This window comes from Suricata suricatta, chromosome 17, assembly GCF_006229205.1.
Source record: "Suricata suricatta isolate VVHF042 chromosome 17, meerkat_22Aug2017_6uvM2_HiC, whole genome shotgun sequence".
Lineage (NCBI taxonomy): Eukaryota > Metazoa > Chordata > Mammalia > Carnivora > Herpestidae > Suricata > Suricata suricatta.
Genome location: NC_043716.1, coordinates 44,549,131 through 44,561,893, shown reverse-complemented (window position 1 = coordinate 44,561,893; position 12,763 = coordinate 44,549,131). Strand labels below are relative to the sequence as shown.

Genomic DNA, 12,763 nt, shown 5'->3' with positions numbered 1-12,763 from the left:
TACTACCTCACACCTGTCAGAGTGGCTAACATTGACAACTCAGGCAACCACAGATGTTGACAAGGATGCAGAGAAAGAGGATCTCTTTTGCACTGCTGGTGGGAAGGCAAACTGGTACAGCCACTCCAGAAAACAGTATGGAGGCTCCTCAAAAATTAAAAATAGAACTACTCTATGACCAAGCAATTGCACTACTAGGTGTTTCTCCAAGGGATACAGACGTGCTATTTTGAAGGAGCACATGCACCTCAATGTTTATAGCAGTGCCATCAACAATAACCAAAGTATGGAAAGAGCCCAAATGTCCACCAATGGATGAATGGATAAAGAAGATAAGATGTAGCATGCATGCATACACATACACACACACACCACACACACACACACACACACACACACACACACACACAATGGAGTATTACTCAGCAATCAAAAAGAATGAAATCTTGTCATTTGCAACTACATGAATGGAACTGAAGGGTATTATGCTAAGCAAAATTAGAGAAAGACAAATATCATATGATTTCACTCATATGTGGAGTTTAAGATACAAAACAGATGAACATAAGGGGAGGGAAGCAAAAATAATACAAAAACAAGGAGGGGGGACAAAACTTAAGAGATTCTTAAATACAGAGAACAAACAAGAGGGTTGCTGGAGGGATTGTGGGGGGTGATGGGCTAAATGGGTAAGGGGCATTAAGGAAACTACTGCTGAAATCATTGTTACACTATATGCTAATTAACTTGGATGTAAGTTAAAAAATAAAATAAATAAAATAGAACTTACTTAGAAATGCAAATAAACTTTGAGGAAAGTAAAAGGTCAGTATAGACCAGAGTGAGTAAAGATCTTAACATTGACTTATATTTGGAGTTTCTCCTCGGGCACTAAGGAAGATGAATATTTTGGGGAAGGAAGAAAAAAATATTTTAGTTTTTAAGTTTTTAAGTTTATTTTGGGAGAGAGAAAGAGAGAGGGAGCGAGCAGGGAGGGGACAGAGAGAGAGAGGCAGAGAGAGAATCCTAAGAAGGCTCTGTACTGTCAGCACAGAGCCTGATGTGGGGCTCGAACTCACAAACCCTGAGATCTTGACTGGAGCCAAAATCAAGAGTCAAATGCTCAACCAACTAAGCAATGCAGGTGCCCTGAAAAAAGTATTTTAAAAGACTCGTCTAAGAACTATAGGCCTCTGTGCTCAAAAGAAGGTTAAGACTAGCATCAAAGATACCAGCTAGAGGCCATCCGCGTTATTCCAAGTGCTGAGGGCACTAACTCATGGTAACATTGGGAAAGGAAGAGACTCACAGACCTTTAATACCAAAGGTTATAAACTACAGAAGCAGACACAGTAGAGAGCTATGGATAAGGACTCTGAGACACTTAACCGGGGATGCAGTACAAACATCAGTTCATATCCATAACATTGGCTAAGTAACAGGGCCCAACAAGTTTCCAAGTTCTACTCAATTTTAGAACTTTTGAAGGTATATATACAGAAAAGGTGTGACTTTCACACCTAAGGCATGATTTACATAATAATGACCAAGATCACTCAAACTGATTTGAACAAGCCTGTTGCAACTTAGGGGTCTTTATTATGGTAATGAATGCAATACTTACATAAAAATAAAATGTAAACAAAAAGAAAAATGCAAGATTTTATAAATGCCATAGAATCTAACTGAAGGCACTCAAAACTCCTAGCCTAGGATATAGTCACTATTACTCCCACTTTTTAGGACCCTTACCTGGTACCTTTTCTCCCAAAATGGATTGATAAAGAGCAATAAAAACATTAGCGTCACAATCTTCCAGTTCTCGGATCCTCAGGTGTATGTGACATTTCAAAAGAAGGTTATTGGCAACGGTTATCCACTCTGTTAGGAAAGGAAAAAGATCAGCCTTAAACAGCAAAAGTCAATCCCCACAAAGAGAGGCATCAAATAAAATAGAAGATATGAAATTTGATTGTTATAGAAGCTCAAAGGCCCTCCAAGGCAGGATTTTTGAAAATACATATTTAATTTCTTGGGATGACTTCCAGAGTGCTAGAGTTTCAATGTAGTCAAAACTATGATGCGAATCCAATTTCTACTACTGTAAACTAAAATCCTAAGTTATTTATCCTTTTCTTATTTTACAAGCCACAGAAAGCTGTTTTTTATTTAAAACATACTTAAAAGTAAACGGAATATGTCATAAACAAGACACTTTGTTAATGATATTCCGAGGCTACCAAAAACTAATTAATGAGTGCGGCTTCAAATTCCCAATAGTGTTTAGTCATGTTTTTACCCAATTATCCTGCACCAGTCAGAATTTCTCTGGTGCCCAAATAGGCTGATTAACGTAGGCTGTTAACAATGAATTAATGACACTAACACTACGACATTTATTAGCTTTTATTTAACGAATAAGAAAGAAAACATAGGAAATACATTGAAATGTCCCTAAATTCAGAGCTAGCACATTGCCAACACGGCTGAAGTTTCCCGTATGCCACCGCAACCCACCCCCAGACCTCGTAGGAACTACAGTAAGGTTTTTTCCGAGGGTTTCTCGAACAATTTAGAAAGCTTGAGATATTGGCGCTCTGATAGAATTAGTAACTAAGCAGAAAGTTCTTGTTACTCTGTATCTGACATGCTCAGCAGGTTCTAGAAATGTGTCTGTGTGTTCAAGGCACATTACGTCCTTCGTCCTAGAAACAAATTGAGAGCGAGCGTCTTCCAAGCGTCACGTTACCTCCCTCTCCCCGCGCCCAGTTCTCGCAGCTGCCCAAACTCCTAGGGGTTTGAAGTTTGAACGCGGTCGGGAGGACAAGGATAAAGGCGTCCCAGGCAACCCAATCAACTCGCTTTTCAAAAGCGGTTGCTAGAGAAAGCTGTACCTTCAGAGGGCACCGAAGAGAAAAATCCACCATTCTACTTTAGCAAGAACCTCAACATCTTAAGAGTGCCGTTCCCCAAAAGTTCAGTGCACATGCAGGTACGGCCTCGGTCCCCCAATTCAAGCAGCAGAGAGCACGCTGACAGTGGCTGGATTCCCGAGAATACAAGTGCCGGGAGGACACGTTCTGCTTTCTGACCGCCCTTTTTGCAGCCAGGTTGCAGGCGTGCTGCGGCCCTCGCCACAGGGTCCTTCTCTTCACACCCCCAAATCGCGCTCCATGGCCACTAAGCGGACCGAAAGTGGGGCTAAGAGACTCACAGAACCCGCCGACCACGACGGGGTGTCTGTGACGAGCCCCGTCGGCAGGCCAGACCAGTGGGTCCAGCCGGAGGACGCAAGAGAAAAGGAATAGGGGCGTTCGGGGACTTAAACGGTTTCAGTCCACACACACCGGGGCTCCGGGCCGGGACTCACCAGCCTCTGAGCCGGCCATGTCACGGAGGTAGGTCGCCACTAGACTCCCAACTGGGCGCGCGGTGGACGGCGTCCTGGAAGGGCCGAAGAGCGCAGACGCAGCGCCGTGCGGGGGGGGCGGGGGGGGAATGAAACGAGAGGGCAGGGGGTGAAAGGGGGTGGGACGTTAAAACGGCTTCTCGATGCTGATTGGTCACCAAAGAAAGGCTTCCTTTAGCAGCACGCTCAGAGGCGGCGGTTTGTGGGCTCTAGATACCATTCTCCGTGGGCAAGATCCCGCTGAGAGATTCTCAGGTGGGTGGGTTTAACAGGCCGGGTCACCCAGCGGCCCAGGCCTGTCTCCCGGGGGCAGTAGTACGGAACTTCCGGTGAGCTATTTCGTTTCGTATTCCTCCGCCGACGCCAACTGGTGAAGTAGTGCGGCCCTCGTACCCGACGGGCGGGCGCGGCCACGTGACAACGTCTGGCTCCGCCTTCCCTCTCATTTGGTTAGGGGCGTGAGGGCTCTTTGGAGACGTAAACATCTCCAAGTGGGCTGAGTGGGTTGGCTTGTGCGGGCCATTTTGTTGGGTAGGCTGAACCTGGAAAAGGGCGGGGTGGCTTCCTTGAGGTGTTGAAAGACGAGAAAAAGGTAAAGAAGAGAGTGTAGGCTGAAGCGTCTCAGTGTGGGTGGGTCCAGCCCAGAAAGGGGCCCGAAACCGGAGATTCCGAGGAAGGGGCGGCGGGGGGTGGGGCGAGAACATGGCGGATCGCGGAACGCCGGCGGGCGTTGCGGCCTGTGCGCAGGGGCGGGGTGATTAGGTCATAGAGCGGCTCCCAGCATTCTTTGCGGCGGAGGAGGCGGTCCAGGCTATAAAACCGGCTGCCGGGACGGGGCCGGCACCTCATTCATTTCCACCGGTCTCTCGTAGAGCAGCTCCGGCTTCTGTCATCGCCGCTCCTCCGCCGCTGCCGCCCCCGCAAGGCTTTGCTATCGACAAAGCCATCTGCCGCGACTCGTCGCACCCGATTCTCTCCACTTCGTTCCCCGCCAACCGCAACCATTGACGCCATGTCGGGTTATTCGAGTGACCGAGACCGCGGCCGGGATCGAGGGTGAGTGTGGGAATGGACTTGTCAGGCCCGACGGTGGGGGATGGGATGCCGATGAAGGTGGTGGGCGGGGGCGACGGGAACTTGGCTTTCTCAGCCTATTCTTAAGCTTTTCCAACAAAAGGTTTGCGCCATCTTGATATTTGTTAAAAACGGATCGAAAGCTGTTTTTCTGTTAACGGTCCTTAAACTCGCTTTTTGTTGGGGGGGGGGGCGTCGAGGTTTCCCCGGCGATTGAGCAGCCGTTGGGAGAATTCGGGGGAGCGTATTTCGAGGGGAGGAAAGCGTGACGTTTCCAGGAGAATGAAATCGTCGCTGTTAGGTGCAACTCTTCGAGAGGTGGTTTAGGGCCCCTGGGAATTCTATGGGAGCCGAGGGGCTCGCCTCCGAGCCCATTTATGTGACAGGGGCAGGAGGGTGGCCGGCGCCGCGGGAATCCGCCATGTGGTTGGGTCGCGGGTACAAAATGCCGGCGTCGGACATGGCGGCGGCGCCTTTGTTACCCCGCCCGGCGGAGGAGCTCAAAATGGCAGCGTCGAGAAAATGTGGCGCAGAGAGAAATGCGAGACAAAGGGGGAAGCGCCGCCCCAGCGGGAACGCCGCCCGGTCCGGGACTCCTCCCCCGGTAGTTGCCAGCCCCTCCTTCTCTTTTTCTTTGCGTTATATAATTTTGCTATCGGAATGGGGAGCCCTCCCGCGGGATACCCCCAATTCGATTGGCTTGCGTAAGTGTCCCGGAGACCACCGTCCTTGTTCTGCTCTCATTGCTGGTGTTGTGCCGTTATTCCTTAAAATCAAAGCTGCTTTGCTTGAGAACAGCTGATAAATAACATCGCTGTTAAGCTCCTCCCTTGTATTGTCTCTTTCCCAGCCATTTAAATCCTAAGCTCACGGGAAAGGCTAGTAACCATAAGCTGTTGTCTATCCTTGTAATCTGAACTTCGGGTGTTTGGGCAGAGTTTCCGACCTGCCACCTCCCGGGCTGTTGACTTGGCCTCGGTAGTGTGTACTTGAGACAACGGGAAGTGAGAGAGATGGTGCTAATTGTGGCTTTTGGGAGTATGACCATAATCAAGGGCAGTGCTAAGTCTTAAAACCGTAAAAATCATTTGCCTTTAGCGTTTTCTAAGATGAGAAGTCTGTGTGTAAATCACTATGTAGACGTTTGAAAATGTGAGAAATTTCTTTTTCTTGCAGGTTTGGTGCACCTCGATTTGGGGGAAGTAGGGCAGGGCCCCTATCTGGAAAGAAGTTTGGAAACCCTGGGGAAAAACTCGTCAAAAAGAAGTGGAATCTTGATGAGCTGCCCAAATTTGAGAAAAATTTTTATCAAGAGCACCCTGATTTGGCTAGGCGCACAGCAGTGAGTAATTTCATATGGTTTCATTAGGCTATGTGTAATTCAGTAATGATTTAAATCAGAATCTGAATAGAGAGGTCTTAGAAATGACCAAATTAAGGAAATTCACTTTTCTGGTAGTTAGAAAGAGGTGGTATTTTTTAAAAAGGCTTTGAATTTTTCTGCTTAGAATGGTTGAGTATAACCACAATAGGTGAATTTTGTGTTATGTAGAGTTTCTATATGTGGACACAGGTTTCAAATCGTCCTATTAAGGTTTGTTGATCATTTAAGAAGTTAGGGACTTGTTGACTTGCTTATTAATGAACGTTGTCATGGTACTTAGTAGATCATTAAAATTTGTTTTATAGCAAGAGGTGGAGACATACAGAAGGAGTAAGGAAATTACGGTTAGAGGTCACAACTGCCCAAAGCCAGTTCTGAATTTTTATGAAGCAAACTTCCCTGGTAAGTGCTAGTTTTGAGGTCCCCCCCCCCCACTTTAATTATTCCCCTTTTTTTCTGGTTTCTCTAATTTTTACTGAATTATTGTTGCTAATTATAGCTAATGTAATGGATGTCATCGCAAGACAGAATTTTACTGAACCCACTGCTATTCAAGCTCAGGGGTGGCCCGTTGCTCTAAGTGGATTGGATATGGTTGGAGTAGCGCAGACTGGATCTGGGAAAACATTATCTGTAAGTTTTGTATAACCTCTTGTGTTTTTACTCGATTATATTGCGCTAGAGAAAATGACTTGGGAATATAAAGGAATTAGAAGCATTAACTTAATTCCTGTTTGCCTCCCCTCCTTCCCCCCCAATAGTATTTGCTGCCTGCTATCGTCCACATCAATCATCAGCCATTCCTAGAGAGAGGTGATGGGCCTATTGTAAGTATACATAGTTTCATTAGTTTTTGCCTAGGAGTATAATGCAGAAATTTGTAGCAAATATTTTTATGTAGCAAAAAACTCAGGGATTTACATGAAGACATTAGTTGTCGTATTTAATTTGATGGGAGACAAAGCTGCCTTTACAGCACATATCCGTTACCTGCAAGCCTAATGCCAGTAAGTTTAAAACTAGGATCTCAGATTGTGTTAAAATCTGCTGTGCTCTGTGTTTCTCTTAGTGCTTGGTGCTGGCACCAACTCGGGAACTGGCCCAACAAGTACAGCAAGTAGCTGCTGAGTACTGTAGAGCATGTCGCTTGAAGTCCACTTGTATCTATGGTGGTGCTCCCAAGGGACCACAAATTCGTGATTTGGAGAGAGGCATGTAACAAAAACTTTATTTGTCATTGTTGGGTCTAGAGCTTCTACACTACATGTTGTAGTTACTCATGTGTTTAATTGAAGGTGTGGAAATCTGTATTGCAACACCTGGAAGACTGATTGACTTTTTGGAGTGCGGGAAAACCAATCTGAGAAGAACCACCTACCTTGTCCTTGATGAAGCAGATAGAATGCTTGATATGGGCTTTGAACCCCAAATAAGGAAGATTGTGGATCAGATAAGAGTAAGTTAGCCTTTAAAGATGGTTCCTTTTCAAACTTGGATCAAAATTTATTCTTAGAGTACAATGCTTTTTTTTAATTCAAAATTCTTTAGCCTGATAGGCAAACTCTAATGTGGAGTGCAACTTGGCCGAAAGAAGTAAGACAGCTTGCTGAAGATTTCCTAAAAGACTACATTCATATAAACATTGGAGCACTAGAACTGAGTGCAAACCACAATATTCTTCAGATTGTGGATGTATGTCATGATGTAGAAAAGGATGAAAAGTAAGTTTTCTGTAGCAGTATTCTAAAAACGTTGCTGTACAAATTCAGGAGTTAACCATTTCCTAGGTTATCTTAAAAGTGACTTTCAGTTGGATGGCATGTGGATGTGTTCATTTAAAATTAGTCTGTCAATCTTTGTGAAAAATATTTTCTTTAATTCACAGTTTGTTATCACTATATAGCAAAGAAGGAATAAGAATTCTTGCTTTGTGGTTAAAGGCCCAAGGATAGAATAGCTTGATAAGCATTCAGGCAGGCATTTTTATTTGTGTAGCTATGTAAATTGAAGTTAGTGATTTACTGACCATAAATACGCACCCATAACCATGGACTTCCTTTATTAAAACGTGCAATCTGTTTTTCCCAGACTTATTCGTCTAATGGAAGAGATCATGAGTGAGAAGGAGAATAAAACCATTGTTTTTGTCGAAACCAAAAGAAGATGTGATGAGCTTACTAGAAAAATGAGGAGAGACGGGTATGTGGGCTTCTTTCATTGAACAGGCGTATGAGAGCTGAGTTTAGAGGGAGAGGCTAACAGATTTGAGAGTCGTGGATGCCAGTTATATCTGTTGTAAATAAAACTATGTAAATCAGGTAAAATTAAAGGAAATTTGTGGCTAGATACTTAAGCAGTACTCTAAAATTTATCAGGTTTTACATGTGAGCCTACTGATAGTTTTTCTTTGATTTAGGTGGCCCGCCATGGGTATCCATGGTGACAAGAGTCAACAGGAACGTGACTGGGTTCTAAATGGTAAGTCAAATGAAAAGGGTATTTATTTCTCAAAACCTGTAATTCTCAGATTATTGATGATAGTTTCTCTTTCACAGAATTCAAACATGGAAAAGCTCCTATTCTGATTGCTACAGATGTGGCCTCCAGAGGGCTAGGTTAGTAAAAACTCGAATTCATGGCTTGGTTTCCCAGAAGATCTCCATATAATTTTTAAAGAAAGTTTATTGCTTTCTTTAACCTCTGCATTTTTTCTAAGTTTTTTTCATATAAAGGTGCAGTCTTTGTGGCAAGGCCTAGGCATGACAATCGGAGGACTCGAGGGGGATGGAGGACTAGTGATCGGCTGGCTGCTTCCAGTCGATTAGAGAGGTGAAAAGCTGAAAGTGTGCCAGTAATCTTCAAAAGGCAGAACATACCACCTCTGCCCCGTAAACTGTTCTCTCCGGGGGGAAAAAATGGAAGTTATCCTCACAGTTCACTGCCGTGGTACTTCTTCTGTCCCATGCTTTGCATGACTGCCATGGTACAGCATTGTTTCAAACTGTTGACTGTGATCTGTGGGTCTTTGAGTTTCAGTGAGTTTGCTGAAATGTTGAAGAACTATTACCAAACTTCAAAGTTCAATGAAATTTTTGTTCAAGTTTGAAATGGAGAGAGCAGCTTTAAAAGGTACTAAGCCTTTTACAAATTGGTGAGTACTGGCACATGAGATCTAGAGCAGGAGCAACTTCTCACACTTAGTCAGTGGGAAAAGCAGTGCTTTGAAAGTTCCTCCCTCACCTACACAGTAGTCGTCATGTCGAGACCTGCCAGAGAGAGACACATTCTCAAGTGAATCCTGGCTTCTTGGAAGCGCTTGCCTAGACGAGACACAGTGCATAAAAACAACTTTTGGGGGACAGGTATGTTTTTCTTGCAGCTGCGGTTGTAAGGTCTTGGCAAGACAAGCAGTGTGGCCAGAATTTTGAACTTCTGATGAGTGTGTAATGCAAAGGACCGTGTACATTTTTGTTTAAAGGTCCTCAAAATGAGCACATGAAGAGGTTGCTGTGAACCTTTAAGTGGCCCTACTGCGCAGAAGCATTCAGATGTCACTTGATGATCTGTAAGGGGACTTTCTGGTTTGGGAATGTGTTAGAGAATACACGTCCTACTGACAGGCTCTCTCATGGGGTGGGTAATGAGACATCCAGGTAGATGGTGTGTGCTTTTTTTTTTCTCCAACTTCAATGGTATTCCTACAGGGAATGGATAACCATTTTAACTGTATTTTTTGCAGCCAGTACCTTCTTGGGAATACAATTGTCTAACTTTTTATTTTTGGTCTGGCTGTTGTGGTGTGCAAAACTCCGTACATTGCTATTTTGCCACACTGCAACACCTTACAGATGTGGAAGATGTGAAATTTGTCATCAATTATGACTACCCTAACTCCTCAGAGGATTATATTCATCGAATTGGAAGAACTGCTCGCAGTACCAAAACAGGCACAGCATACACTTTCTTTACACCTAATAACATAAAGCAAGTGAGCGACCTTATCTCTGTGCTTCGTGAAGCTAATCAAGCAATTAATCCCAAGTTGCTTCAGTTGGTCGAAGACAGAGGTTCAGGTAAGACCAGCCTTCATTAAGAAATGTTGGTGACTTGGGGTCACATGATCTACAAATCCATTTAAATGGGATTGGCGGGTGAGTAAAATCTTGACTATGAAACTGAGAAGCCCTTCACATGTAGAGTGAATAGAGCCACCTCATCTCTTTTGTGTTAGTAATGATTTGTGTTGTGAAAATAATCAGCTTGCGATTATTTTTTTTCTTGACAGGTCGTTCCAGGGGTAGAGGAGGCATGAAGGATGACCGTCGGGACAGATATTCTGCAGGCAAAAGGGGTGGATTTAATACCTTTAGAGACAGGGAAAATTATGACAGAGGTTACTCCAGTCTGCTTAAGAGAGATTTTGGGGCAAAAACTCAGAATGGTGTTTACAGTGCTGCAAATTACACCAATGGGAGCTTTGGAAGTAATTTTGTGTCTGCTGGTATACAGACCAGTTTTAGGACTGGTAATCCAACAGGGACTTACCAGAACGGTTATGATAGCACTCAGCAATACGGAAGTAACGTTCCCAATATGCACAATGGTATGAACCAACAGGCATATGCATATCCTGCTACTGCAGCTGCACCTATGATTGGTTATCCAATGCCAACAGGATATTCTCAATAAGACTTTAGAAGTATATGTAAATGTCTGTTTTTCATAATTGCTCTTTATATTGTGTGTTATCAAACAAAATAGTTATTTAAGAAACATGGGAAATGCAGAAATGACTGCAGTGCAGCAGTAATTATGGTGCACTTTTTCGCTATTTAAGTTGGATATTTCTCTACATTCCTGAAACAATTTTTAGGTTTTTTTTGTACTAGAAAATGCAGGCAGTGTTTTCACAAAAGTAAATGTACAGTGATTTGAAATACAATAAATGAAGGCAACGCATGGCCTTCCAATAAAAAATATTTGAAGACTGAATTAAGTGGAAATTGTACTTTATTTTACATATCTAATGTCATGTAAAACTTAGATGGTCTGTTTTTTTAACCATAACTAAATTGACTGCTCCTTTCTGATTTAAGTTTGGGAAGTGGGGAGATCAGATCAGAAGGCCCTCCTTAAAATAATCTATTTATATTGCAAGAATTGAAAAGGAGTTTAAATTCATAATTCTAGGCAAAATTGCATAAAGGCTTTCTGTAAGTACCTCAAGAGGTGAGTCATTTAATAGCATGTTAGCAGATGGTAAATAGGGAGATTAAAATACTAAATAACCAACCGTGTAGCCCCTCCCCCCAAAAGTGCTTCATGTGAGAGCAACATGGAGTTTATTCCTTTGCAAAACTTTATCATTTGAAAAAGCTCCAAGTAACTTGCTTTTTCAGAATTATATTTTGTTGCTCTTGGCTCTACTGTGAGTAAACTGAAATGGTGAATAAGGCCAAGAAGATTTTTACATTTTTTAAGACATTTGGCTAAACGTGAGGTTTCAGTTTATATAGATTGTAGTCTTTAGGCTTTCTGGGGCTCTTAACTAGTTACATGGGGAATCAACTATCTTTCTAATAATTCAGGGAATTCTAAAGGACTTCAAACTGAAGGGTCTATTCATTCCAAACAAAAATCCTGTTGAAGTTAATAGTTAACCAAGAGGAGGCAACATAACCAAAAGCACAGTGACTATATTGTACAAGTCATTTTGTTAGGGTTAACATGGGCTTTTATTGCTAGAAAGGTTAGGGGAAGGGCGGTGGTTTTAGATTTAATTTTGGCTCACCAACTTTCTAATAGTTTGTCATGACTAGAAAATAGGTCTGAATGTCTTCCCAGACAGTCCTGGTATTTGTTCCTTTTTGTCAGGAGAGGAGAGGTCTTAATGAGACTTCATTTAAATTTTGATTATTAAACAGGCTTTAATTGGTGTCAATGCCTTATCTCTAAAATGTAAAACTTAACTAGACTTTGCTTGGGGTGGGGGATGGGGAGTGGTATTTTTAGGACTAATACATTGAAAACTGATTCAGCCCCTCTAGTAACTGAACAGTTTTCAATAGCATGGTTAGTCAAATTCATTATGACTTTTAACTTAAGAAGCTCTTGGGGTAGGTTGGAGTATTTATTACATATTTTACTGTTTAATGTCTAACGGCCTTTTAATTTGTAAACATTTATTGAAATGATTGTGGGGCTGTGGTAAACATTTACCTATTTACCTTTGAAGTAAGTTTTAAGACAGTCCACTTTTTAGCATGTGTGTTGTGTCCAGCCTGTGGTTGTCTGAACTAATAAATGTGATTTTTCTCCCCATTCTCGCTTTTATTTATTTGTGAATAGGCCTCTTCCCTGGTGTGTTTCCTGATTGGAAAACACGTTGATAGAGCCCAGCTTTGCAGTTCTTGTAATAGATTTACAAGCAATACAGTCTTGAGTTTGTTTTTTTTTTTAAACAAACTAACGCACCTGTGCTTGTATGGAATGATTTCCTGAGCCTGATAAGTCTTAATTATTGTTAGGTTAATTCAACTGCTAAGTCCTTACATATCTCCTTTCACAAACTGCCCTTTGGTGTAGTATAGTGGAATCTAGGAGCTTGATTCTCTTAACCCAGATTAATCTTTAGAAGTTACCCTAACTGCTCTAAGGGAAACTAGAAAGTTGTGGGCTTTTGGAAGCAACAATTTTCCTCGGGGCAGTGGCATTCTCCACTATCTAGGCAATGTGGAAGTGAGAATTGTGAAGTCACAAGTGCCTGCCAAGTAATCCTGAATGGGTCTTAAAACAGGTAATCACATATTACACTTTGATGGACCCGTGTAAGAATTCTCTAGTAGGAAAACTACTTGCCTCTATACCAGTGGTCAATCAGTGTGCTTTCACGTTCA

At 42.8% G+C, this 12,763-nt stretch overlaps 2 protein-coding genes across 5 annotated transcripts in view; one reads left to right on the top strand and one right to left on the bottom strand.

The window, feature by feature from the left end:
- The window catches only part of CEP95 (centrosomal protein 95), a 41,859-nt gene extending 38,357 nt beyond the window's left edge, over window positions 1–3,502 (bottom strand). For 2 of the 4 annotated variants that reach the window (XM_029927468.1, XM_029927469.1), the window contains exons 1-2: window positions 3,371–3,480; window positions 1,753–1,881 (exon numbers count right to left, since the gene is read on the bottom strand). In XM_029927468.1, the coding sequence (XP_029783328.1) occupies window positions 1,753–1,881; window positions 3,371–3,389 (148 nt within the window). In that variant the 5' untranslated portion in view covers window positions 3,390–3,480. Of the gene's footprint in view, window positions 1–1,752; window positions 1,882–3,370 lie in introns of all 4 variants that reach the window. The other 2 variants (XR_003904424.1, XR_003904425.1) reach the window with 2 other exon arrangements.
- A 739-nt stretch (window positions 3,503–4,241) lies between these two features.
- On the top strand, window positions 4,242–10,859 carry DDX5 (DEAD-box helicase 5). Its single transcript, XM_029926728.1, has 13 exons — window positions 4,242–4,465; window positions 5,660–5,825; window positions 6,173–6,269; window positions 6,367–6,500; window positions 6,629–6,694; window positions 6,937–7,078; window positions 7,163–7,323; window positions 7,416–7,588; window positions 7,956–8,066; window positions 8,284–8,345; window positions 8,423–8,482; window positions 9,716–9,940; window positions 10,153–10,859. Exons 1-13 carry the CDS (start codon window positions 4,422–4,424, stop codon window positions 10,554–10,556), a joined length of 1,845 nt encoding a protein of 614 aa, XP_029782588.1. The 5' UTR covers window positions 4,242–4,421; the 3' UTR covers window positions 10,557–10,859.
- Window positions 10,860–12,763: the final 1,904 nt, after the last annotated feature.